This window comes from Oryzias latipes, chromosome 12, assembly GCF_002234675.1.
Source record: "Oryzias latipes chromosome 12, ASM223467v1".
Lineage (NCBI taxonomy): Eukaryota > Metazoa > Chordata > Actinopteri > Beloniformes > Adrianichthyidae > Oryzias > Oryzias latipes.
The window spans coordinates 1,570,530-1,597,318 of NC_019870.2; the positions used below are offsets into that span (position 1 = coordinate 1,570,530).

At 43.2% G+C, this 26,789-nt stretch overlaps 2 protein-coding genes across 6 annotated transcripts; both read left to right on the plus strand.

The window, feature by feature from the left end:
* The first annotated feature begins 272 nt into the window (after positions 1 to 272).
* On the plus strand, positions 273 to 16,093 carry LOC101163423 (MARVEL domain-containing protein 2). 5 transcript variants are annotated; one of them, XM_011481400.3, is made up of 9 exons: positions 296 to 413; positions 2,194 to 2,283; positions 4,452 to 5,396; positions 7,659 to 7,879; positions 9,057 to 9,089; positions 9,176 to 9,339; positions 9,918 to 10,089; positions 12,637 to 12,687; positions 14,999 to 16,093. In XM_011481400.3, exons 3-9 carry the CDS (start codon positions 4,469 to 4,471, stop codon positions 15,116 to 15,118), a joined length of 1,689 nt encoding a protein of 562 aa, XP_011479702.1. In that variant the 5' UTR covers positions 296 to 413; positions 2,194 to 2,283; positions 4,452 to 4,468; the 3' UTR covers positions 15,119 to 16,093. The 5 variants fall into 5 exon arrangements, with proteins under 5 accessions (XP_011479700.1, XP_011479702.1, XP_011479704.1 ...); XM_011481402.3 differs by having other exon boundaries at positions 2,194 to 2,250; XM_011481399.3 differs by lacking the exon at positions 296 to 413 and adding an exon at positions 427 to 796.
* Positions 16,094 to 16,825: 732 nt separating this feature from the next.
* On the plus strand, positions 16,826 to 26,168 carry LOC101163673 (occludin). Its single transcript, XM_004074457.4, has 9 exons — positions 16,826 to 17,024; positions 17,260 to 17,335; positions 17,896 to 18,535; positions 18,617 to 18,784; positions 23,565 to 23,692; positions 24,210 to 24,392; positions 24,483 to 24,654; positions 25,409 to 25,450; positions 25,629 to 26,168. Exons 2-9 carry the CDS (start codon positions 17,286 to 17,288, stop codon positions 25,725 to 25,727), a joined length of 1,482 nt encoding a protein of 493 aa, XP_004074505.1. The 5' UTR covers positions 16,826 to 17,024; positions 17,260 to 17,285; the 3' UTR covers positions 25,728 to 26,168.
* Positions 26,169 to 26,789: the final 621 nt, after the last annotated feature.

The following is a 26,789-nucleotide window of genomic DNA, read 5'->3' on the forward strand; positions in this document are numbered from 1 at the left end:
TTTACATTTTTTATATTTTGTTTTTCTGTTTCCTAAATTGTTCATGTTGTGTAGTGGTTTTTTCGTACCTTTAGATTATTTCCACCTTTAGATTTCTGTTTTTTTCCATTTATTCCTTTAACTTTTAAATCATTTTTAATTTTTTGTGTACTAGCTTTCTGCTTTTCATGTTGCGTTCAGGTTCAGTGGGTTTTTTTTTTAGTTCGCCTGTTTGCTTTGCAACTATCTGTTTACGGTCGATCAAATTTGTGAGAGAGGCTCCGCCCCCTCAGGTGTGGCTCTCTTGCAGGTAGGCTGCTGCTGCGCTCGGTGACGTCAGAGGGATGGGCAGGTCACGTGGTGGAAGGAAACCTGCGGTCTAATGTTTCTGAAATGGGAAACGGGAGAAAGAAATAGGAAGCGGAGTGATCGAGGTAAGGAGCGGCGCTGTGCGGTTCGGCAGAGGTTCCGTCCGCGGAGACGGAGACCGAAAGCTTTTCTTCTCTTTGCTTTGCGGCATAAAACTTCACTTTTAGGCCGTTTGCGTTTAAGACCACTCTTCACTTTTGGTGAAGTTTAGGTCTTTTTCTCGTTGAAGAAACTCTTCAAAAGTCGTTAAGTTTGTCCGAAACTCAGAACTTTACGCCTTTAGAAAAGCAACAAAGTGGACTTTGAGATTTAAATAAAGTTTATTCAAATGTTTTTGGCTGTAATCGAGATCCGGGGGTGACCGCAGCTCCGCCGCCCTCCCTTAGGCCTCCGCCGCCGGACTTTGATTGTTCGGGAAGCAGAATTTCCTCCACAGCGGGACTTTAAGGTGAAAATGAGGCCGAACGTTTCTTCACGTCTACGGTTTACCCAAATTACCGGGAAAAAAACTCAACGATTAGCGGAAAAAAGCTGTCCGTTAACTCGTCGCGGAGGTGTGTTCGCGGACCGTTACGAACGAAAGACGTGTTGTGTTCAAAGATCCTTCAGTCTTCTGAAATATATCTATTAAACTTTATTATTTATCTCTATATTAACAAAGATAATAAGTTAAAAACAACAAGTAATAAATATGTATATATAATAATTAAAATCATTGAAGAGTTTAACATTTCTGAGATTTACTTTTTCCTGTTAAAATGTATTATTATTTTACTATAAAAAAAACTTCTTTTTTTTATTCTTGATCTTTAATTACCAATAAATTAAGATGTCTTAAAAGTAAATATAAATGGTAAAAGGACAAAGTCTGACACTGCAGTGTTTATATGAAACAATGTGAGTCTTAAATACTCCGATCATCTTTTAATGGATTTTCAAACATATTTCATCAAAATCATGAAGGTTTTTAGCCAAAATAAAAAAAAACTCTGTCCTTTTAGGAAATAGTTTCAGCAAAGTGGTAACAGTTAATTAGAAAGAAAATACTCAATAAAGAAACATTCAGAAATGGAGTTTTAATCTTAATTTTCTTTATCTGTCCTCCATAATCAGCAAAATGCTGCAAGATGTTAAAAAACGCAGTTGGTCTGTAAAAAATCAAAAGTAATAGTTGTTTTTTTATCTAAAAAATGAGAAAATATGTTCTATTTAATTGCTCATAAATTATAGTTATGCATTTTTCAAATGTATTAGTGACTTAGTGACATTTTTTTAAAGTGTCCTTGTAAATTATGCATTTATTCTTGGGTTGTTATCAAATGTAAACAGTATGTTTTAGTACACATTTAATGAAAAAACCCTTTTCTGTTAATTTTTTTACTGTTAAAGTCTAGAAACACAAATAAAGATGTTTGATTAAAAAATGTCAAAAGTGAATTTTTAAAAATACAATTCTGTCAATAATTATGTTGGTAAAAAGCCTAAATGTAACCAATACTTTTATTGGGTTAATTCAAATTTAGCATTGGTTTGTTGTTTTTAGACCTTCATCACATTTTTTAAACATTTTTATTCTGCATAATTGTTAGTTTTCACCTGAGACTAAAATGTGGACGAAGCCTCAACGAAGCTGCAGAAAAACGTTTCTGAACGAATTCAACAGTTTTTTCCCTCATTTGGACTCTAGACGCTGAAGTCAGACGTACGAAGGAGAATCTTTCAGTCAGAAACAAACGATCATCTTAAAATTATAGTGAAGATAGTTTGAGTTTTGGTAAAACTCCCTGCGTGCGGACGCTTCCGAGGCTCCTCCCCCTCCTCACCTGTCTGTTTGTGTGTCTGCAGGCGGTTCCTGGACTCTCTGCCTTCATACCAGGTTTGCTTTTTGAGCCGCGGGCCAATGTAAGTCCAGTTGAGTGACTGCGTGTGAAGGAGGTATTGCAGCACAGTTCCTACTCTTTCCTCTCCACGTCGCCTCATAGAAACCACAGATTCTCGCCTGCATGGCGGCGTCTTCACGGGGCTGCAGCAGAACTACTTCCTGTGGTGGCTTCTCGGCTTCTTCCTGTTTGCATGACGTTGGATTTCGGCTTCTCTTCTGGGATTTGACTTCATCTTTTCTTTCTGCGTGTCGAGTTTGATCCCTCGTCTGTGTTTCTGTCCCGATCCAAATCAAAAGTTTCAGAAAAATGTAAAACACAAATGACAGAAATGGAAAATACTTGACGACAAAAAGATAAAAAAATTAGAGGAGGACACAAAGAACAACAAAAAGGAACAAAACACCCAGTGGATGACATTTGTAAAGACCCACTGTGATGAAAATGTGTGTTTGGTGTTCTGAAGACGTTCATGATGGAGGACATTTATAAAGAAAATCAAGATTAAAATTGATTTTCTGAGCATTTTTTATTCAAATTATTGTGAATCAGGAGCAAATGAAAAAATGCTTTTTTAAAACGATCATATTTGTGACATAGAAAGTACGCTGGGCGGGGCCACAAGCTCCTGGCTCCGCCCCTTTCCGATCATCCACCTGCAGCCAAACAGATCCGTGAGCTGGAATCTGGATCTAATCCGTACGGATGGATGGATCTGATGTTGCTGCCATTTCTGTTGCTCTGCTAATGCTAGCTTGGAGGTGTGAGGGGCTGTAAGCTAGCGGGAAAGAACGTAAACAAGGGATGATGGGAAAAGGCGACGGGCTAAATCAGCGCCACGACTCAGAGGGGAATTTCTGATGAACCCCTGCCGCTCTGCAGAAACTATGTCCTAGAAAACGACACAGGTTTTTGGATTTTGCTTAAAAACGGCATAAAAGTAACTAAAAGACGACTTTGAACACTTTGAAAACACATCAAAGAGAAGTGATGTATAGAAAACACTTTATGAATAAAATGATAAATTCTTGATTTAAAAAAACTAAAAGTAAAATCATTTCATGCATTTGGTGAATTGAAATCTCTTTTCCTTTGTTTTTGCCGTGACTTTGACAGAACCCCCCCTCCCCCCCCGTAGTTTCTGTTTTTAACATGTTTGCATATGCAAAACATTTTTAGGTTTCAATCCACGCTCAGCTTTTCAAAAGTGGCGTTTACGCCTCGCTGAACCAAAGAGGCTTTCAGACCAAACTCCATTTATTCCACCTGCTCGTAAATGTTCCGTCACTGTTGGACAAAAAGTCGGTTTTGTCCCTTCATGCTGGGAACTCGGAGGGCGGAGAAGACGGACGCAGATTTATCTGAGGCTGGAGGAGCAGAGGGCGGCTGAAAGGCTTCTGTCTGCGAGCCTTTGTCCCAAAAGAGAGCGCCGGCGGCGGGAAGGAAGCAGACCAGAATCTGTGTCTGTAGGTCTGCTCAGGCCTCACGGCCTCCTCACTGAGCAGTTACAGCTAGAACGTCGCTAGAACGTCGCTAGAACTTCTGCAGAGCATTGTCAGAACAAAATCAGAACGTTTTTCAGAACATCTTTAGAACGTCGTTAGAATGTCTGCAGAACGTTGTCATAACGTATTTGGAACATCATCAGAACGTCATCAGAACATTGTCGGAACCGATGGTCCAGAAACGTCTCTCTTTGGAATGTGGATCTTACACTGTAAAAATTGAATCTTGTGAAAGTAAAAAGACTTTCAGGAAAATTTGTCTTATTTTTCGTCTTGCAACAGAAAATGAATCTTAATTCCAGGAAAAAATGTCTTGGTGACTTTTTGACTTTTTTCTTAAAATATGAATTCGCTGTAAAACCATTTTTCTCACCACACTGTAGATTTTTTTTTCTTTTTAAGAAAATGTTTAAATTTTAGGAATTTTTGATTTATTTCTATTTTTGCAGTGTAACTGTTTTGTTTACAAAGCAAAACGTTTCAGCATCTTTTGTCCAAACTTTCCTCAACCTGGAACCGACAGGTTCTGCAGAGACTAAAAGACCAAACAGAACCTGTAATAGAACCCAGACCTTCAGTCCGGACAGAGACGCATGAACAGGAAGTTTGTTGTGTCTTTTAGGACCTGCAGATCATCTGAAGGTTCTTCTGTTTGCAGATGACACCAGGCTTTCATTTTCCAGAGGATTTGATGGATCTTTGTGTTTCTGCCCCTCAGGGACCACCACCATCCTCATGTCCTATGGAGGAGACTTTTACGGACGCACTGAGCGTGTCCGCCAGGCGCCGCACTATGACCAGGTTCCTCTGGGTTCTTTACCCCGAACAGACTCCTACGACTCCCAGCTGAGTGCGCCGTACTTGGGTCAGAGCGCCGACCCCCTTCCTCCCCCGCCGCTGCCGGAGCAGCCGCCTGTCGGCCCAGAGTCAGTCCCCAGCGAGGACGGTGCCGAGTTAGATCCCGCCATCGACATCAAACCGGTCCACCGCTTCGTCCCCGACTCCTGGAAGAACTTCTTCAGGCTCAGCAACCGCAGCAGCAAGAAGGCGTGGTCCATGCCTGCCTCCTCCACTGACAAAAACAACAGCACCACCAACGGGGTGCGCTGCTCCCCGCCCCACTCCCCTTCTCTTCCCGGATCGTACCGCGACCCGTATGGCGGCTCCGGCGGCAGTTACAACTCCCACAAGGAGCTTCTGGACGGACAGAACGGACAGGAGTCCTTCTCCGGACGCACTCACCACACGGGTCTGACCTACAGTGAGCGGGTGGAGGAGTACAACCAGCGCTACGCCTACATGAAGTCGTGGGCGGGGCTGCTGAGGATTCTGGGCTGCGTGGAGCTGCTGCTTGGCGCGGCCGTGTTCGCCTGCGTCTGCGCCTACATCCACAAAGACCACGAATGGTCCAGCATGTTTGGATCCTCGTCCCCCGGAGCTTATGGCGCCGGGTATTACGGCGCCGGAACAAGCGGGAGCTACTACAACGGCCCCATGACCCCATTTGTGTTGGTGGTGGCGGGGGTGGCCTGGGTGGTGACTGTGATTGTTCTGGTGTTGGGGATGACCATGTACTACCGCACCATCCTGCTGGACTCGTCCTGGTGGCCCCTGACTGAGTTCATCATCAACCTGGCTTTGGCCCTCCTCTACTTGGCCGCAGGTACGTCCTTTAGCTTCTGGATCCTCCAGAGCTGCAACCCTCCACTGGCGGATTGAGCGCTTTGACCATCCAAGCACAAAGTGGTTTTGGGTTGAGCGTTCCAGAAGTCCCTGCTGGTCCAGGTGGACCAGTGGAACCATGTAGACCAAGCTGTGGTTTTCCAAGGAAAACTGACTTTTGAGTTTCTGATCTTTAAAATCCATGAAGGTTTGTTGATTGAAAAACGGTGAAAACGTGCAATGAAGTTCCAAGATAAAGTCGAGCTCAGGCGGAAAGCAGAATCCTTCTGCTGCTTTCAGGTCGGGCTCGGAAAAGCGCGTTCAATGAAAAGTATACACGCATTTCCACTTTCAAATCTCTCATGTTCATGCGTCGCTACGCACGTTTTAAGTCTAAATTTGGGCTCTACGTAAAAAAATGCAGCCATTGAAAATGTAGTGAAAGTTAAACCAGGTGAACTCTGACCAATCAGGGACTCAGATTTGTTAGTGACGTAGGGATGGCGTCCCATTTAATTCACGGAAGTGCCAACCGTTTTTGTGATGCGCGTTCAAGAACGAGCTGAATGTGCTTTTAGTGTATGGTGTTCACACTGGACTGTCAAACGGTCAGCACTTTCGTGTTTTGAAAAAGATGCTATCCACACATCACTACCAAATCTGAGTCTCTGATTGGTCAGAGGTCACCTGGTTTCACTTTTGACGCGCGTTCGTTGGCCGTTGGGTATGTAGAGTCTAAAAATGGACGTAAAAGCATGCGTAGCGGAGCATAAACGTTAGTTATTGTTTGAGCGGGGAAGCCGGAAGCATGCATACGCGCAGGTTCCCATAGACCTTTGATTGCAAGTGGTCACTTGAACAGGCGTTTCCGAACACAGCATCAGGATTTCTCTGGATCCGCTAAGTCCCGAAGCTGCTGGCAGCGCGGTCCATCAGTCCAGACGAAGAGAAGCAGGTGAAGACCATAAACCAGAGAGATGATCAACTTCCTGAGGTTTTCTTTTTCTAGTATTTTCTAGATGAACATCAGGACAGATTCATGTGAAACAGTGACATAGATGATGAAAGCTAACGGTTGGAGCTAGCAGTGGAAGCTAGCGGTGGAAGCTAACGGTGGAAGCTAACAGGTCGTCCCAAGACAAACAACCTGTTGTCTTATGTTAGGCGTTGATGCTCTGATGCGTTCAGGGACGTCACGGTAAAAGCATGACTAGATCACTGCCATGTGTCTGCAGAGACAAACTATATTTAGGCCGGTTCTAGGACGACAATCCCCCTCCCCCACCGCCAGCATTCCCGCCAGGCTGAGTTTCTGGGGATGACAGTCCCGGTGCCCCCCACCCCACCCCCCACCCCTCATCAGCAGAGATGCATTTGAGGACTCAAAGCGTTCAGTCATAAAACCATCACTTTGCTAAACGCACGGATGAAAGATGTGCTGACCTGACTCTCTGGAGGGAACGTCACATGACCTCGTAACCATAGCAGCACACGCCCTCCAGGTGCAGATGGAGCACAAGACAATGATGATGTTTGGATGAAGCTTAGATCATAAATTCACGAATAAATACAAACGTTAAAACCCCTAAAAGGTCAAAGGTTGAGATCAGGTGGAAGAGTTTAGGATTTTATCAGCAATTTTCAACCTTTTGTTTTAGTAAAAGAAATGCTTTTGCATAAATTTGATTTTGTGTTGTTGTATTTTTAGTCTTAAAAGGCAGAAATGTTGGAGTGAACATCATGATTTCTATATGGTGTATAAATGAGGAAGATGCAGGTTTATGTTCCTTAAATGACGTCATTTTGACTTTTATTGTTAGTTTTCTGTTGAAATAACAGAAACCGTCTGAAGCCTGTGGAGCTGCCTTTTCTTTTTCTGTCATTAAACAACAAAGGCTGAACTTTTATTGTACAATAATGAATTCTGAGTTTAAATAATCAACTAAAAGTTGATTTTCCCCAGAGAAATAGGTTTAAATTGACTTTAAAGTAGAAGATTTTATGGATTTTAAACATGAATTGAATAATTTTTCTCAGTAAAGATTGAAATTAGTTTTATTGTGTCTTTTTTCAAACCATTTAACGAAATATTCTTCCAAAAAGGTTTATTTGTATGTTAACTTAAATTCTGAATGACGTTTGGCGCCTGAACAGGAGGAGCGTCGCCTCTCAAAGCTTCGCCGTCAGACGGAGGTTCCTGGGTTTGGTTCAGGAGCGGCTCCGGTTCTCCGGCGTTCTCACTGGCGTTTGCGGTTCTCTGCAGGCATCGTCTACGTCCGGGACGCGACCCGGGGGGGCCTCTGCTCCTACCCCGTCTTCAACGCCGGCATCAACGCGGCGTTCTGCAGGATCGAGGCGGGCCAGACGGCCGCCATCATCTTCTTGTTCTCCACCATGGTGGTGTACCTGATCGGCGCCATCGTGTGTCTGAAGCTGTGGCGGCACGAAGCCGCCCGCCGGTACCGGGAGCGGTACGGCCTGCAGGTGAGAGCTCGCCCTCGCCGCCGCCGCCTTTGGATTTGTCTGCACATTCCTGGAATTCCTTCCAGACTTCCAGTTAGGCTCAGAAATGTCTGTCAACAACATCGACCTTATTGCCGCGGCGTCGCAACCGACCACAAAGTTTGCAGAGCTGAGGGTGTGGAGGGTTAGTGGGCGGAGTCTCAACCTGTTGACACCTGTTGACTCCTGCCATGAACTCCAGGAAGTGAAGCTTCTGTTTCTAAGAATTTTAGATTTAATAAGTTTTTTATAAATGTAAAACTATGTTTGCAGCATTTCCTGTTTGTCTTTCGATGAGACTAAAACGTTTTGGTTTCCAGACCGGCTAATGATTTCTTTTTCTAAAAGGTCGTTTGGCATAAAGCGTTTGAGTTTTTCATAGGTGTCAGTGCAGAAGAACCCGGCGGAGCGCCGCGGTTCCACACGTTTGTCCCGACCCTGCAGTTCCAGCAGATGCTGGCAGGCGTCTGCCTCGTCTTCCTCGTGGATCTTCATCTCCTGACGGGTTTCTCCGGATCCCCGCAGGTTCATCCTGAACGGCTGGATGTCTTTCTTAAACTTTGGGGACATGAGCAGAATCTCCACTGATGGACGCTTCACACTGTGTTGGTGGGAGGAGGGTAACCCCTCACCCCCCAGGGATGAAAAAACATTACACTCAACATTTTCTGGTCGGAACTCAAATCTGGTTAAATAATCCTAAACCATAAATAACTTTATTAATAACAGGTAACATTTGCTGAAGCTGGGACGGCCCCGCCCACCCGAGTCCTGTCAGCCTCCCTCCACCTCCTGATGGGGGTTTCCATGGCGACACAGCCTCCAGCGGCTGTCCTGGAGGTCCTGGTTGATCTCCATGTTGGTTGTTGGGATCTTGATGAGATCAGATGTTCTTTCCATAGTTTCTGGCTTCATCATCATCATCGTCGTCCTCCACGGTCCTGCTGCGGTTCCATTGTGGTTCCACTGTGGTTCCACTGTGGTTCCATTGTGGTTCTGCTGCGGTTCCGCTGTGGTTCCGCTTCGGTGTAGCTGTGGTTCCACTGTGGTTAGGTTGCGGTTCCGCTGCGGTTCCGTTGCGGTTCCGCTGTTGTTCGGTCAGGTTTAAACACGCAGAGGGCAGAACGGTCCTGACGCCGTGGTGTTTGTGTCGTTGCAGCCGTCTGAGATGCGCTCCGTCCAGACGACGCCGGTAAGACCACCGCTCAGAACCAGAACTCGCTTCTCTGTCGTCACTTTGACCCCAAAAAACGTTTTGCCTTTTTTTTTCTTTATCAGAGAGTTCCAGTTTCTGAGCCAGTTCCCAGAATTCAAGAGGTGGTCCGGGACGCGGCGGCCGTCCCCATCAAGGTGCCTCTGAAGGCGGTTCCCGCTCAGGTGGTTCAGGGAAGCATCCCGTCAGGATACATCCCCAAACCCGTCATCGTTCCAGACTACATCGCGTGAGTGTTGCTCATGTTGGGACAGGTGTGGGAGGAGCTAAGCTTCACCTGTCTGTGCTTTTCCCCAAAAAGAGAGATTATTGTTTTGTTCTGCAGTCGGTTTCATCTGATTCTTTGTTCTTTTTATCAAGTTATTGTGATTTAAAGAGGAAAAAATAATAAATACAATGAAATATTTGGGGACTAAAAGGTCTAAGAAGAAGGAACTAAAAGAAAAAATCTTGAAAAATCTAAGTTTATAATAAATTAAACACAAAAACTGAATCAAAAAAGAATATAAATTAAAGAAATAAAAGATAAAACGTGTGTGTCTAGTTTTTGAAGTGCGTCAGTTTTTGTTCAGAACATCGGGTTTGTTTTCAAAATTTCAATACATTTTTAGTTTTTCTAATTTTTTAAAAAGTACTAATAAAATTGATCAAATTTGACCCAAAACAACAATAACTAACATTTAAATGTTCTGTGCTATAAAAGTATTTTCCGTTTAACCTAAAGAGAGACAAACAGCATCTCCACAGTGAAGCATGGCGGCGGCAGCATCATGCTGTGATGTGAACCGTTCTCCCTCGTCTGTGCAGTAAATATCCAGCGATCCGGTCCAGCGAGGAGAAGGACCGGTACCGGGCCGTGTTCAACGACCAGTACTCCGAGTACAAAGAGCTCCACTCGGACGTCCAGGCCACCCTGAAGAAGTTTGAGGAGATGGACGCCATGATCCAGACGCTTCCTCAGCATCCGACCAGTCAGATGGTGAGAACCCCCGGTTCTGATCTGATCCAAAAATACGGACAACAGAATTTCTTCATCTGATTTTTCTGCTAAAACGAGACATTAACTCCTTTAGTCCTCAACAAACCTTCCCATACCATCATACCACCACCTCCATTCCTTTGTTTATCCCCACCTTGTGTTCTGGTTTACGTTGGTAGATTTTAAGATGGGGGGGGGGGGGGGGGGGGCTGCCATGCCAATCATTAATTTCCATCTGGGACTCATGCGTGGTTTTCCCGTATGCGGCGATTTGTCAACGAATAATGTTCAATATTCATGAAATGCTGCCAGAAGTAACTTTAGTCAAATTCTCTGAATGTTTATGAATTTCTAAACGTTCCAGAAAAATTCTTTTTAACAACATTAATGCTGTCAGAGAAGAAGAGCTATTATTTTATTCATTTTGACATCGTCTGACTTCGGTAAAGTTCCATTAAATTCATGTTATGCTTCAGAAACTCTTTGGTTTCCCAGCAGAATCAAAGCATTCTGGGTTATTTTTGCTGTTTTTTCCTCTGAGAAAACGGAAGAACATTTCAGAAGTTTGACTCGTTTAACCTTTGAGTGCCGCCGGTCAGAACGGCGATGGAACCTGCAGCCTCACTGTGACCGCGGCTGGAATGTGCTCCTGCCTTGGACTTCCTCTGTTTGCATTTCCTCTTCCTGTTTTGCTTTCCCCAAAGCCCTGGGGCCTGTTTCACAAAGGAGGTTAAGTGTAAACTCTGAGTTCATAAACCCGGAAATCAGGGAAACCCTGGGTTTTCCGTTTCAGAATCGGAGGTTTGTCAAACCAGAGAAAGCAGAGTAAGTCAAACCCGTTTCTGAAAGAGAGGTAACTTCTACTCGGAGTCCGTATCCATGGTTACTTATGCTGTGAACCTAACCTGGTCGGGAGCAGGTTTTATTCTCCAAACTCGAAGTTTTTGCCGGTCCCCTCCCCTTTTTAAAGACGAAGCGGTATTTTTCGCTTTAACCTTCATTGTCCACATGTCCGTCACACAGAGACGATCTAAGTGACAAGAATGGCTTGTTCTGTTTTGGAGGACCCAATAGATGAGGAGGCTGCATTAATTCATAGAGAATTATATTTACGTCGTACGAGGATTTTGAGACCTCGACTCGATGTTTTGTCATTGCTCCATACGTTTTTGTTTGAGCGTTACCGTTTTTCGTTGCAGTCAATTACATATACAAAATGAAAACAACATTAGGTCTTGCTATGTAGATGTTTAATATGTCAAATATTGTCAACAAAGCCTACATCCATGACATGATCACATTTGACCTGATTGAATTATGTTTTTATACTTCATTTTTAGCTGCTGCCATGTTCTTTTAATTCCTGCAGGATTGCATCTACATGAAAATGAAATCAGGGACATTGAATTAGATTAATGTAACAATTACTTTTTGGAAACACAATTTTCTAGCACTGCTTACTTTCTTAATCCCATATAAACCTATACCACTTGATCAATACAAGGGTAGTGTTGCAGTGTGTGTGTGCTGAGCGGGGTGCGATCCACGAGAGACAAGGGGAGGGGCGAGTGCAGGTGCAGATGGGGGGGGGGGGGGGTGAGCACGGATGAGGAGGACGGAGAAGGTGTCATTCCCAGAATAACTGTTTTGGAGTCATTCTTATTCCGCTCTGGAGGTTGAGGGTTTCCAACGGGAAGTGAACCCCGAAGGAGAATTCCCTTCAGCCCTGAAGGAAATCTCCCCTGCGCTTTTGACCACGGTCGGAAAGACGAGAGAAAAGAAAGGAGAAGCCTTCGCGCAGCGAAAGGTTCAACAGTAGACAAAAGTTCACTTTTAAAAACACAATTGCATGTATTAATATTAAACTGACCAACGTTTGCAAGAGGGGAAGGTTAACAAAAAAGTCCTCCAAACATTACCGACGTTAAATGCATCCCCCCCCCAGATTGGTTCTGTACACTATGCAGCATTTCATGCATTTACACCAGGAATAACACTTCAAAAGTACACCTAAATATCGCCATTTTTTATTTCACACCTTACGCTATTTAAAAAGTTATTACAGTCAATATTTTATGACAATGATTTAAATGCAAACTTAGGCATTAACTTGAGCAGCTATGTTTTCCACGCTAACTGTCTCTGTTTTGCAGATGCAGCGGTGTTGCTTTTCTTCTGGAATATGTGCTCATATTCACTGTAACTCTGCAGCAGCACGTCAAGTTCAGCTGGAGAAAAATACGCAGACCTCTTTGTTTTCACGGTTGCCATGGTGACTCGTGATATCTGCGCTCCATTGATAATGGCTTCTTATAGACGCGGTGCGCACGCTCACCTCCGAATCAGTCCACTCAGAGTTGATTGATCTAACTCGGATCAGCTGCTCTGAAACTGAAAACTCAGAGTTGTCAATCTCTCGATTGACCAACTCTGAGTTCAAGTTTATCCTCAGAGTTGGTTGAACCTCCTTTCTGAAACAGGCCCCTGGTCTGCTCCGCCCGTCTGAGTCTCAGTCGTCACGGTAACGCCTCTTCTTGCTGTTGGCAGGAGTTGGAGCGGATCCAGAGGATCCTGCAGGACTACCAGAGGAAGAAGACGGTGAGTCTGCCGCGGTGAAGGTTTGAGTCTGGGGAGGTTCGACAGAAAAATACTTTACAACTCTGAGAAAAGTCCAGATCTACAATAAAAAAGTCAATCAATTCAATAGAATCTATCTATAAATATATTCTATATAAATATACGTTGTTTTTCCAGAGTTTTAACAATGAGTTTTAACAAGGATTTGATTCATGGTCAATGTTGGTTCATTTGGATCGATCCGATTGGATCCGATTCTCTGACCTAAAATGGATCCAGATCATCTTCATCCAGAACTTCAACCAGTGAGACTCAGACAGAAATTCCTGCGACTGAACAGTGAAGTTTGTTAGGGTAACCCAAATAGTAACTTTTACTAGAGTAACCCAAATAGTAACTTTTACTAGAGTAACCCAAATAGTAACTTTTACTAGAGTAACCCAAATAGTAACTTTTACTAGAGTAACCCAAATAGTAACTTTTAATAGAATAACTTAAATGGTAACTCTTTGAGTGTAACACATAGTTAGATTTTCTGGTAACTAGTTACTATTTGGATCAAGTAATGATTAACAGATTACTTTTTTTCTGTTCATGACTACTCAGGCTCCGTCTCTAACTGCTGCAGGTTTGTTGATCAGACCGAGTTCACCGGGGGGGGGGGGTATTCCAGAAGGCCCGTTTAAACTCCCCTGACTTTAACCCTGAACTCTGGCTGAAATCCGCCTGAACTTGCTTACTCTGGGTATGTCGGTTCCTAAAGACCGGATATGGGTTAGCATAATTACACTCCACTTGGTAACCCTGGGTTAATGCACGTGCACAGCAGGTACATAAAGACATTCTCAATGGATCAACGATTTCCAGAGTCACCATGGAAACGCGTGGAGAAAAAAAGAGAGCGCTATACTTCAGTGAGACGGAGTCTGAGATTTTAATGACGGCGTATGAAGATTATACGTCCATCAATAAAGTAACACGGCTGCATCATCAGCAAAAGAAAGAGTTTCTGCTTGGAGAAACAGAACAAAGTAAACGCACGAGTTTCTGATCTTATTTCCAATTACATTGTGATGTATATATAAATATAACTTATCCAACTTAAATGAATTACTTCTATTGGTAACAAGTAATTGAGTTAAATTTATTCAACCTAACTTCTTATATCTATAAAACTCAATAATTGTTTTTACAACTCGAATTTACATTTTTATCTAACTAAATGTCATTTTACTCCAATTCAATTAATATTTTTTCCATCTTAATTTATTATACTTCTTGAACTCTCATATGTCTAAGTTTGAGCCGCAGATATACTCATTTTTATAACAATAAAACGGAAGTATTTAATCATTTATCATGACTGACTTTGACTTCAGTTCTTACAAAATGACAAAGCAGAAGTGATGGTGAATATCTTCATCCTCCTCCTCCTCCCTCTCACTCATGGTGCAGAAAGAATGAAACATAACAGAACAAATAACTACACAAAACACAGTAAAACAGCTAAACAACTAAACACATTTGGTCAAAAAGCCACACTTAAACCCAAATCCGTCCAGACAGGCAAAGGGAATGGTATCCCACAATCCCTTGCGGTGCCGATCTAACAGCAGCACCAAAGTTACACCTACTTAATTGAATTAATTTGAATGAAAGTAAAATAACTGTCTGATAACTGTGTGTTATTTTTAAACTGACTTAACAAAAAAATGATTTATCTTAACTGAAGCAAATAATGAAGTTAGATCAAAGTAAAAAGTTTCTCTTTCCAACATCCATATGTGGTCTTATCACCCTCTCATGGTGGAAAAAGTATTATTTGAGCTTCTTCATCCACTAAATCATCTTCAAATGGACACGCCATGCTGCTTCACCTCTCTGAAAACAAACTAACCTTCAACTAAACCTGCTCCGGACCAGGTTATGTTCAGAGCATGAGTTGCCATGGCAACTTGACCTACCCTGAAACATACCTCCATTTCTGGAACAGAAAGCTGAGGTTATCAACTTCCTTAGCCTCAAACTTATCGTGGGAGCTAGCATAACCTGCTTTCTGGAATACCCCCCAGTTATGTCATGTTGTTGTTGTGTTTAAGTGGGCGTGGCTAAATGAAACTACAGTTTCTAAGGAGAGCTGCTTCCAGGTAGGGACGTGAAATCCTCGCCTGGATTAATGAGCCTCTGAAAGCAGCAGAGGAAGCAGCTCCTGAGGAACATGGGAGAGTCTTTCAGGAGAACGTTTGTCTGCAGAGAACTTTCTTCTCTCTTTAGACGGGAAATCAAATCTTAAATGCGCTTTAAAACAGAGACTTCTACTTGTGTTTCCCAGGACCCGACTTTCCTGGAGAAGAAGGAGCGCTGCGAGTACCTGAAGAACAAACTGTCGCACATAAAACAGAAGATCCAAGAGTACGAGAAAGTCATGGAGTGGAACGACGGATACACTTAGATCCTCCTTCAGAAGCGACTTTTGGATCGCGGGGAAAACCAAAAACCACCAGCTTTCTGTCTGAACGCATCTCCACGGGTCTGTAGGGACTCTGTTCGGTAGTTTGGTGTTTGTTAAAAAAGCCTTCCTCGTTTATCCAAAGAACTTTCAGCTTTGCGACAAAAACGGCAGACGGAGAGGCTGAACGTCCTCCAACACTAAAACACACTTCCAGATTCAAAGGACTTTGTGTCCCCCAGGAATCTGGGTTCTTTCATTTCACACTAATCACAAAATGCACTTGACATGAAATCTGAAACCTGATGACGGATCCATCAGAAAAACAGCAAAGCACATTCAGTTTTCTCTTTTCTTTCCATCTAAATGCAGAAAAGTAAAGTTTCATTCGAAAGGCAACTCAAGGCGGTGAAGGGACCGAGGGGTTAACGGCCATCAGGTGACGGACCCGTCTGCTGCCCGATGTGGAACAGAACCTTTTAAATGTGGCATTCTGTTTGCTGACCAGCAGGGGGCGACGGTCAGACTGTGGAGAAACGTTGGCTAACTGCTCATCTGCTTTGGAATAAAAACTTTGAGGTTTTCTTTCAGAAAGTGTCTCTGAAAAAAATCCAGGACGAGTCTACTTTAAAAGAAAAAAGAGTTCTGATTCTGAAATCTTTATGATTTTGAAGGAGTTTGGGGTTTGAACCAAATCCTCTAAAAAAAAAAAAGAATCAACTTTTTGCTGGTAAAAACCCCAAAATGGTCCAAATATACAAAGAGTAATTAGATGCTGCTGCAGAAATGTAAAACAGATGTAGATGTAAAACGACACTGGATTACCTCCAATATCTGCTCATTTTACAGCATTATGAATCTGCTTCATCGCTGTCTTGTCACTGAAACTGAAAATACATGCGTGTCTGACTCTTCCTGTCAAAGCTTTTGTAATGATCTGTTCCAGCATTTCACTAATTAAACATTTTATATTTTCAAGATGACTTTGTGTTCCTTCACTAAAGACGGTCGAACTGCAAACCTATGAAAACGGTTTCTTCAAGTGAAAATAAAGAATTTCTTCCATAAAGAAAGAAAATTGCAAAGCGAGTTAGGACACGGTGGAATCTGTGCCGCTGCTCTGAAAGTGGTTCCTGTTTTTCAGGCAGATCAAAATGAGACCAAACTTTGGAGAAGTGAAAAGTTAAATGTCAGCTGCAGGTTTTTGCTGATTCCATTAGAAAAGAGGACATTTGGGGAAAAGGTTCTTCATTTCTGCTTTAGGGATCATTATCTGCACTTTATTATATTCTGTTATAGTTTTATTGTATTTTAAATACAAAATGAAAATCTGGTAGTTTATTTAATTTTTTTATTTTAAGGTTTTCTTTTGCACTTCATTGTATTCATTATTTATTTTATTTAAGAATTATTTAATTTAATTATGTACTTATTTTTATTGTTTATTTTATTTTTGTTTTAATTTTTTACTTAATGCTTACTTCTGCCAGCAATTGCAAGATGAAACTCTGGTAGTTCATTTAATTTTATTTTAGTTTTTTTTGCACCTCATTTTATTTATTTTATTCAAGATCTATTGTGTTTTATTCTTTTTTGAATAATTTTTATTAATTGTTTATTTTGTTTTAATTTACTCAAAGCTTACTTCTTTTGGCAATTAGAAGATAAAAAATCTAAAAATCTTTTTTCCTTTTTTTTTTTTTGCATCGTTGGGCCTCCATACTTTCCTGTGTTTATGTTTACTCGCCTCCATGTCGTAAACAACAGACAAACGGCTTAAAAAAAAACAGGCAAACGGCTTCCTGTCTGTCCAGGAGAGGGGGCGGGGCTTCGCGGCTCATCAAGGTGTGGTCCAGGTTGTTTTGAGCAGCAGTTTCAGTCGAAGGATCTCAGGTGAAAACAGGAACAGGTGAGTTCCGAGCTCAGCGCGAGCGTCTGAAGTATTTTGCGTACTTTTTACACGGTTGTTGGGCAGAGTCCATTTAAAATTAAATATAAAAATCTATTTTGAGTTTTTTTGTGTGTTTCTTTTAGTTATTTTCCAGGTTCCTGTTTTTCAATTTTGTCTTGTTGTCGAATGTTTAATAGAATCTTTTGTGTCGTAAAACCAAGTTTTGTTTCTCTTTTTTTATTATTTTAAACAGATTATTATCCAGTAAATCCATCAGAAATGTCCAGACCCAAAGAAAGTCCTCCTCCCTACGAAGCAGGTGGTTCTTTGTAAGTTACTGTCTTTTTTCTATTCAAAATTTATTTGAAAAAAATGTCCTGTGGATGGATTTGTACGGAAGGTACAACGAGCAAAAATGTTAAAAAAAAACAACAATGAATGAACGAAACGGAAGTTTGATGAAAACCAGAGAAACGCTTTCAGTTTGTTTTATTGGTTTGTGAACTTGTACTTTTTTATTTTCATTTCATTTTCTAAGTAATTAAACCGTCTTTTGGTATTTTTTTTTATCACAGATTGAAATTCTTTATTCTGCGTTATATTTACAGTAACTGTGTCCCATTTTAAAAATCTCATCCTTTTTCTTCATGAAAATCCCTTTAGTCGTATTTATTTTATATTTCACGGCTCCATTTGGTTGAGAATATTGACTGATGGGTTTTTAATGAAAAAAATAATTTATCTTTTTACTCTTGTTTTTTCTTTAAATCTCCGAAAGATCTTTGTGAATTTATTGGCTAATTTCGATCATCGGCGTTCACTTTAGCGTTTGGTTTCTTTTGACGGATCCCAGTTTTTGAATTTTCGCCGTTTGCGTGTTGTTTTTCAGCATCGGCCCGGCTCAGCCGGCCTACTCCTACTACCCCGATGACGAGTTCCAGCACTTCTACCGCTGGTCGTCTCCGCCGGGCATCATCAAGATCATGGCCATCATCGTCATCGTCTTGTGCGTGGCCATATTCGCCTGCGTGGCGTCCTCGTTGGCTCATGACAGCCCCGGCGCCTTCTCCAGCATGGGTGGATACATGCCGGGATACGGCAGCGGCGGTTACGGCAGCAGCTATGGCGGCGGCAGCTACGGCGGCAGCAGCTACGGCGGTGGCTATGGGGGAGGCTCGTACGGCGGGATGTACGCTGATCCCCGACAGGGCAAAGGCTTCTTCATTGCTCTGGCAGTGATGGTCTTCATCTTTTCTCTGGTTGTCTTCATCATCATCGTGTCCCATCAGAGGTTGACGGAGAGCAGGAAGTTCTACCTGGCCACGGCGATCATCTGCGCCATTCTAGCGCTGCTGATGTTGATCGGCACCATAGTATACTTGATGGCCGTTAACCCAGCGGCCCAGGCCACCGGCTCCATTATGGGAAACCAAATAGCCAGCATGTGCGCTCCGTATCAACAGCAGCAGATGATGGGCCCGATGGTCAACCAGTACCTGTACTACTACTGCGTGGTGGAGCCGCATGAGGTGAACGCCGTCCCGTGACCTCCCTCCAACTTCCTTTCTGCTGCGTTCCCTTCTGAACGTCTCTGGTTCTTCTCGTTTCAGGCCGTTGCCGTCGTGTTCGGCTTCCTGGCCACCGCAGCCCTGATCATAATGGTCGTCTTTGCGGTGAAAACTCGCCAGAAAATCTCCAGCTTTGGAAAGAGCAACATTTTCTGGAAAAAAGTGAAGGATGTGGAAGAAGTGGCACCAGGTCAGGATGTAGAAGCCTGGGTAAGAAGCCGCCATCATCAGCGTATGGTCTGTACTGGGCTGTAGTGAGTCTCTACAGGGATCTTTGATTGATAGTAATCCATACCATCTGCACAGTGAAGTTATATAAGGAGGTTCTGTCACCTCAGCGCACTTTTGGTTCCTTCGGTTCGGTCCTGAACCGGATCAGGACGAGTCCTCGGATCAGAATTCCTGGAACGGGCCAGGAACAGTTGAAACGTAAAATGACACATTAAAGCTGGAACTTAAATCTGCTTTATTTTTTATTTGGTAGAAAAATGTACTCAAATGTGATTTGTTGAATTTAAAAACAGATCACATGACCCTCTGACCTCACAGGGAACACGATGACTCAGAAACAGAGTTACACTCGATCAGAAGATGATGTTTATCTGGGTGTAAAGGGACATTCACTCTGGCAAGCTTAGTCCAGGTTTGGTCAGGGTTTAGTCCTGGTTTGGTCTGGATTTAGTCCTGATCCTGGTTTGGTCTGGGTTTAGTCCTGATCCTGGTTTGGTCTGGGTTTAGTGCTGGTTTGGTCTGGGTTTAGTGCTGGTTTGGTCTGGGTTTAGTCCTGGTTTGGTCTGGGTTTAGTGCTGGTTTGGTCTGGGTTTAGTCCTGGTTTGGTCTGGGTTTAGTGCTGGTTTGGTCTGGGTTTAGTGCTGGTTTGGTCTGGGTTTAGTGCTGGTTTGGTCTGGGTTAAGTCCCGGTTTGGTCTGGGTTTAGTCCTGATTTGGTCTGGGTTTAGTGCTGGTTTGGTCTGGGTTTAGTCCTGGTTTGGTCTGGGTTTAGTCCTGGTTTGGTCTGGGTTTAGTGCTGGTTTGGTTAGGGTGTAGTGCTGGTTTGGTCTGGGTTTAGTCCTGGTTTGGTCTGGGTTTAGTCCTGGTTTGGTCTGGGTTTAGTGCTGGTTTGGTCTGGGTTTAGTGCTGGTTTGGTCTGGGTTTAGTGCTGGTTTGGTCTGGGTTTAGTCCCGGTTTGGTCTGGGTTTAGTGCTGGTTTGGTCTGGGTTTAGTCCCGGTTTGGTCTGGGTTTAGTGCTGGTTTGGTCTGGATTTGCTTTTGGTTTCCTCTGATGGTTCTGTTGGTCCGAAGGTTCCCCTGAATTCTAGTTTGGACCAAACATGAGAACCTTGGTCCGGTTCACCTCAGTGTGGACGCAGTCTGACATTCCAAAAAAAGGGGGAGAACTGAGGGGAGGAGGAGAACCAGAGGGAGGAGGTGCTGTTTGGAGGAGAACCAAACAGGCACAGAATGAATCTGAAGAAGTCTGGAAATGCATTCTGGGTAAAGGAGCAGAGAGGAGCAGGAGCTCCTTCTAACGGCTTTCTCTTTCCTGTGGTTTTGCCTTCACTCCTGGTTGTCATTTCCTGGCGGTTTGGTCCGGTTTGACCCGCCTCGGTCCGCTTCGGTCTCTGTTTGGTCATCTCTGTGTGAAACCAAGCAGGATAAGAGGTCCAACCGGGCGCTTCCTGCTGATTCAAAGCTGGAAACCTAAACCTAAAGGTAGACTCGTCCACAAATTCCTAGAAACTGGGGAAATTTTCCGGTGACTGAGGGTAAAATGTGCTGATGGGAAAGTTCGTGTTTGGCAGAAACCTGAGCTTTGAATCGGTTCCTTTTTTTCCGGCCAGTTTTGACTTCTCCAAACCGGTTCAACAGTTTGGTTCCCCAAACACTTCTGCACAGTGAAAGGTTCTGATTCTGTGGGATCAGGAACATTTTGTCCGCTGAACAAGAAGACAACTTTAAAGAGGCGAGGCTCTTCCTGAAGGCTTCTCCTGCAGAGGCACCTGCTCGGGATCAGCAGGGAAGTTCGTGTCACAAAGTGGTGAAACCGGTTTCAGAGCGGCGGGGGAAGGGCGGCGTGCAGCTACTTCCTTCTCTGGGTTTCAAGGTGTGGCTCTTGGATAACAGTTTCAGGCCGCCGAGCGGCTGGAGGTGAAACGCCGCAGCGTCTTCAGGAAAGAACATTCCTGACGGCGTTGGAAAGGAAATGCTCTCTGAGACGTTGTCGCCGCGCTGCAGGGGGCGGGGTCACGAGGAGTCGGGATGACATTGAGTTTCGTGAAGTTCTTAACACTGAGATAAATGAACCGCATCAACCGGTTGGACGAGTCCACGAAAGCCAGCTGCTAGCAGGGGAAGGCGTTTTCTGCTGCGGCGCCATTTCTGCCGACGGCGTGACTGCAGGGATGGGATTATTGCTGGGGGGCAGGAGGGGGCAAATGCAGCTGCAGTTAAGCACAAAATGCGTTTAATTGAAGCAAACAGAATCTTTCTTTTAATGACAGATTTTCAGCAAACCTGTGAAACAAACCCTAAACCCTTTAGATGGACTTTAAAGACGCCGGATGGCCGTTCAGCAGCACCGATACCAGAAAACGATGACGGGGACGCCTTTAAGGAGGAAAATAAAGTCATACAATTATGACAATAATTTAATTATGTATTATTATTGATAATGAAGTTGGTGTTGTCAGCCTCCGTCCACATTTCATTCTCACTAAATCCATCACTGCAGTCATTAACGGTACGGTCATAAAGCTATGGTTTATCATAGGAATCCATGTTCCCAGAATGCATTTGGACCTCTGTTCTCAGCAACGTTAACTCGACCAAAAAGGCCACCGTACCAGGTCATTATGGGATGTAATCAGAGTAAGAACGTAGCAACCATGACGATGAGACACAGCAACTCATTTGAAATGCGGTTTGGATTAGAACATCTTTTAACGTGATCCACATTACTTCTCTCTGTTTTTCTACATGTCATGAACATGAATCAGTGAACCTTCATTCCCGACGTCTCCATAGTAACCACCGTGCAGCACGCCTCCATCGTACCACAGCAAAAAGGGTTCAACCAGACCTTGATACAGACGTTCAAGTTGGTCAGAAAAATGTCAAGTTTGAATCAGCGAAAAGAACAAAGTAGTTTCTTTGCCCCGCCTTCAAAATGCCTGACCAATGACTGAAGAGATCTTTAGTCATGTGGTTGCGTTTACAAGCTTTGCCCTGTAACACAGTGGTCCGCCTGACGGTGGACGTGAGGTTCAGGACTCGATCCGGACCCGCAGACTTTTCCAGTCTGAATGCAGCCTCAGTATTTCAGTTTTTGTGAAACCAAAGCAGAAAACGCAGACGATGTGTTCTACGGGTCTCAAACTGAAACACGACATTGTTTTTTTGTTCGACTGCATTCTCTTAAATTATCGATTTAATATTTCTACGGTGATCCCAATACTCCGTTCTACGGAAGGGAGATTTTGAACTGCTTCTCTTTTTATTGGACTTTCTCAAAACATAAACTGTTTGCTGTTTTACATCATCCTTTCACTGATTCACACCTTAATCTACCAAATCCATTAACCCCCCCACCCCACCCCAAAAGAAGAAGAGTGTCTCTGAAGGCATTGAAAAACCTTGATTATGAACTGAACCAGGAAAAAACTTCAATTCCTCCAAAGGCTGCATTCCTTTTTATTCTTTTAGATATAAGTCATCCTTTCTAAAGGATCCCTGACAGCTGAGCCTTAGAAATGCCTTTTCCCTTTTGTTATGGTTATGGATTTTTCAGAAATATTCCCAATAAAAAAAACTTTGGATCCGGTGAGATCTGTCTAACTCTTCCCCAGAACGTTTGGATATGTTTGCACTCCCAAATACGGTGAAAGGGTCTTTTAGTTTCCATCTTTTGGGTCAATATCTGGTAAATCTTTGTTGTAATTTCTTTTTAGAGATTTTCTTTCCAGGCATTTAGTTTATGAACTTTCACATCAAACTCTGAAATGGTTCCTTTTTTTTTTACCATATTTTTCTTCAGAACTGAACATTCTGGTTTGTCGAATGTATTTTTTTTTTTTAACAAAACTCTAATCTTAATTTATAGAAATGTTTTTTTCTTTAGTTCATTTTCATTTTTAACTCCTTAAAGGACACCAGAATCTGCCAAATATATACAGTAAACCCTCTTTTTTCGCGGGGGTTACGTTCCAAAAAGACCCCGTGATAGGAAACCCTGAAGTAGAAACCTATTTTTTTTAAACAATTATTATACAATTAAATACTCTATTATACATTGAAAAGAAATAACAAACCATTTAACAGGCTCAAGCATTTGTTTCACAAATAAAGGTACTTTAGAAACGTTTTTTTCAACAAATAACTTCTGTACTTTACTGTCAAATAATAATAATAATTAATCATCTATGTGAACAGAAGGCTTCAAGTTGCAGAGATTAGCCCCGCCCACCGCGACCCAAGTAATTGGAATAAACAGGAGAAAATTTAAAATGATTATGAAAAAAAATACAAAGTACAAAGGAGGTGTCCGCTCTACCTGGGCTAAAAATGTTCTTCCCTCTAATCTGGCGATGTTATAGTCGTGGTTGAGACGTGTTCATATTTTCAGACCTTGATCCAATAATCAACAATCATCTGATGCTGCAGCCGGTGACTCGGCCCCTCCCACAGACACACACCTATGGCTCTGCTACATTCACCTCAAGTTCCAGCATTAAATGTTTGTCACTCCAGTCATAAATGCATCACAATATGAATTAGAATGATTGACTCAACAAGGAACAGCTTTTCTGTTTGGCTGCAAGTTGCCTGTTGATGAAACTTGTTTTATGACATTTTAAAAGCTAAAACGTCATCAAATTCTTAGTCATTTTTAAATGGCAAATAGATAAACAGACGTAGAAATATGAATAAATGGAAGTGTGTTTGCAAGCACTGATATGTCAGCGGTTCTTAGATTTCTTTTGTCTTTCATGAAGGTGAACGGTGCGTCGGGTCCCATGTCAGAAGCTGCTTTTTCCGCCTATCCAGAGAAACGGAGAGGTTCCAGCAATTATCTGGATGAAGAAAATATCTACGACAAACCTCCATCCATCGGCACCCCGCAGTGAGTATGCCGTCCTACCTCTACACTGGACAGACGCCGCAAAGTCCACCGCCTACTTTGACTCGAACGTGACTGCGCAAACGCATGCAGAAAAACTTCTGATGAGGAGAAACCTCATCAGAAGTTTTTTCTGCATGCGTTTGCGTGCCTCAGTGCGAGCTTACATGGGCCTGCTTCTGCGTAAGCCTGCATAAGCCTGGGTCTGCGCAAACCTGCATTAGCCTACGTCTGCACAAGCCTGTATTAGCCTCCGTCTGCGTGAGCCTGCTTCTGCACAAGCCTGGGTCTGCGCAAGCCTGAATTTGCAAGAGCTTGCGTCTACACCAGGCTGCATAAGGCCTGCATCTGCGGGAGCCTGCATCTGCGGGAGCCTGCGTCTGCGGGAGCCTGCATGAGCCTGCGTCTGCGCGAGCCGGGATTTGCAAGAGCTTGCGTCTGCGCGAGCCTTTCTGCCTGTGCCTGCGTGTGTACATTGTCAGCTGCAGTCTTTCTAAGTATTCTTCTCTTTTTGTCGCAGACCTTTCCTGGAAGAGCAAGCCCTGCAGAAAGCAGCTCCGTACAACAGTTCCTCTGAATTGGCAAGCTCATACGGACAACCTAAAAAGCCTCGCGCAGGTCGGCCACGCCGCAACAACGGACAGGACTACGACACCGATTACAACTCCTCTGGAGACGAGCTGGACGACGATGACTTTGACAGGTAAACGGAAGTCCTGTTTGTTCTGACGCGAGCCAAGCAAAGGGATTTACTGACGTCTTCTTCCCTCTGGCTCTTTTTTTTTTTTTTTAGTGAATATCCTCCAATAAAAAACGAGCAGGAGCGCAACGACTACAAGCGGGAGTTTGACCGAGACCATCAGGAGTACAAGAACCTGCAGGCGGACCTGGACAAAGTCAACAGGAGGCTGTCGGAACTGGACGAAGAGCTGGACCAGCTGGAGGAGGGAAGTCCACAGTTCCTGGTGAGAAAGAGCCTCTTTTCAGTTGACGACACATTGATGGTGGGAGACGATAAAACAGCAGATGCTTCCTATAAATGATTATGGAGGAACTTTGCTACCATGTTGATATTTCCTGCGTGCCCCGTACGGGTTTGACCATTTTTCACCTCCAGACCTGTGAGGACAGCTGGTTTGATTTGATTTGTTTTAGATGAACATTTGAGAAAAAACCTGACCGTGTCATTTTAAAAGTATCAATGATAAGGGCGTTAAAAAATGCAGAATTTCTATTAAGAGTTTCTCGTATTAACCCTTTAACATGTGGCCAGCGACACCAAAATAACACGGGCTCTTTGACATAAACGTCATGTGATCAGGGTGAAACAGCTGATTCTGACGCAGAGAATCCTGACTTTGCTCCGAGACGAAAACGGCACAGAGCGGCTTTTCTCCACTGCAGACGGTGTTGGAATTATGCAAATTGCGTAAACGGCTGAAGAGTTTCGGTAGTCGAGAGAATGTCGACACTGCAGCCGTAACAGGATTCAGAAACTCTGGACACGAGGACAAACGGATTCTGTTTGTGGTCAGGCTGCTGTGCTGAACCCAAACAGTCTGTCTGTGTTCAGCTACGCCTCATTTCACAACAAAACACCGCCTCATACCTGTGTGTGTGTTTGTGTGTGTGTGTGCGTGCCTGTGCGTGGGGGGGGGTTCAGACAGGAGTCTGTTCATCAGCGGTCGCACCTTCTGATTTACCTTTTTCTTTTAACAGGATGCCATGGATGAGTATAACGCCGTCAAGAGCTCCAAGAAGGTTTGTGTCTTTATCTGTCCCTTTGAAAACATTCTTTGTCAGTTACCATGGTGACTTATTACAAGCCTCGATTTTCTGAGGAAGGTGACACCTGAATTCCTAGAATTCTCTGCTGTTGTAGTAACCTCGAGGTGTTTTCGCTTCCCTGACTTGGCTGACCCCGCCCCCCTTCCCACAGACTCCAGATTACCTGGTGAAGAAGCGCAGGTGTAAATACCTGAAGGCCAAGCTCAGCCACATCAAGAAGATGGTCAGCGATTATGACCGCAGAGGCTGAAGGAGCCTTGGATCAACCTGCGCGCGCCCGAGGACAAAAAAGGATCCCGATGGCCGGGAAAGTGAGGAAACGGCGCCCTCTGCAGGATGGAATCAACATAACAGGCATGACGGCTGTTTCAGAGGCGGAGGAACCAACCTGCCGCGTGCTCTGCTTCTGTCAGGAATGTTGCATATATTTATTTGTCTAATGTGAAGCTGATGCGGCGTGAACATAAAGTGTGTGGAAGGTTTTAGCTGAGGGAAATCATTCTTTAATTCTCCTTTTTAATCTGCAGTTTTTACTGTAAACATGAGGGTAATGCCGATGTTTCACCAGTGTTTGTTTTTTTATGCAACATACACACTTAAAGGTACATTTTTGAAAATCAATGGCAGTGATGATCTTTACTGACTTTTCATGAATTTTTTGTAATAAATGAATCATTTAAGGACTTTAAAATCATTGAGAGTCATTCTTTGGAGTTTTGACGTTGTTGTCAAATGATGTAATTTACCTCCAAACTAAAAAAAAAGTATTTTTCTCCAATACTTTTTTTTTTTTTCATTGTTCGGGGTCGGTACTTTTCTCCAGCAGAAACTGGAGCATTAAAAACCCACTGTGACTTTCCTGACAAAAATACAAATCTTTACCGTTTCAAAGGCTTTTGTGACCCATTTATTATTTTAAGGGAAAAATGTCTTTGAACAAATAAAAAAAAAAGCATAAAGTCTTTAAGGTTTTAGGTGTCGTTTCAGCACAATTACAGAAAAGCTTAGTAATAATGTAAAAAAATGATTTATTGTGCACCCTAAGAATATTCTAAACAAATCTACAAAAATATCCAAAAGAACGAATCAACAAAAGCAAAACGGGCAAAAAAAAGGATATATTTTCTTCTGCTCCTCCTGGACCGGCTGAAAATCTGAACGAGGTGTTAATTTAATGGAAAAAGGGGCTTGGAAGACACCTCTTCGTGCTTTTAAAGTCATGCCAGAAAGCTCAATTAGCTGAAAGAAAAAACGTTTAAGAGTTAGTAAAAAAAAAAGATATGATTGACAGATTAAAGTAAATGCAGCTCAA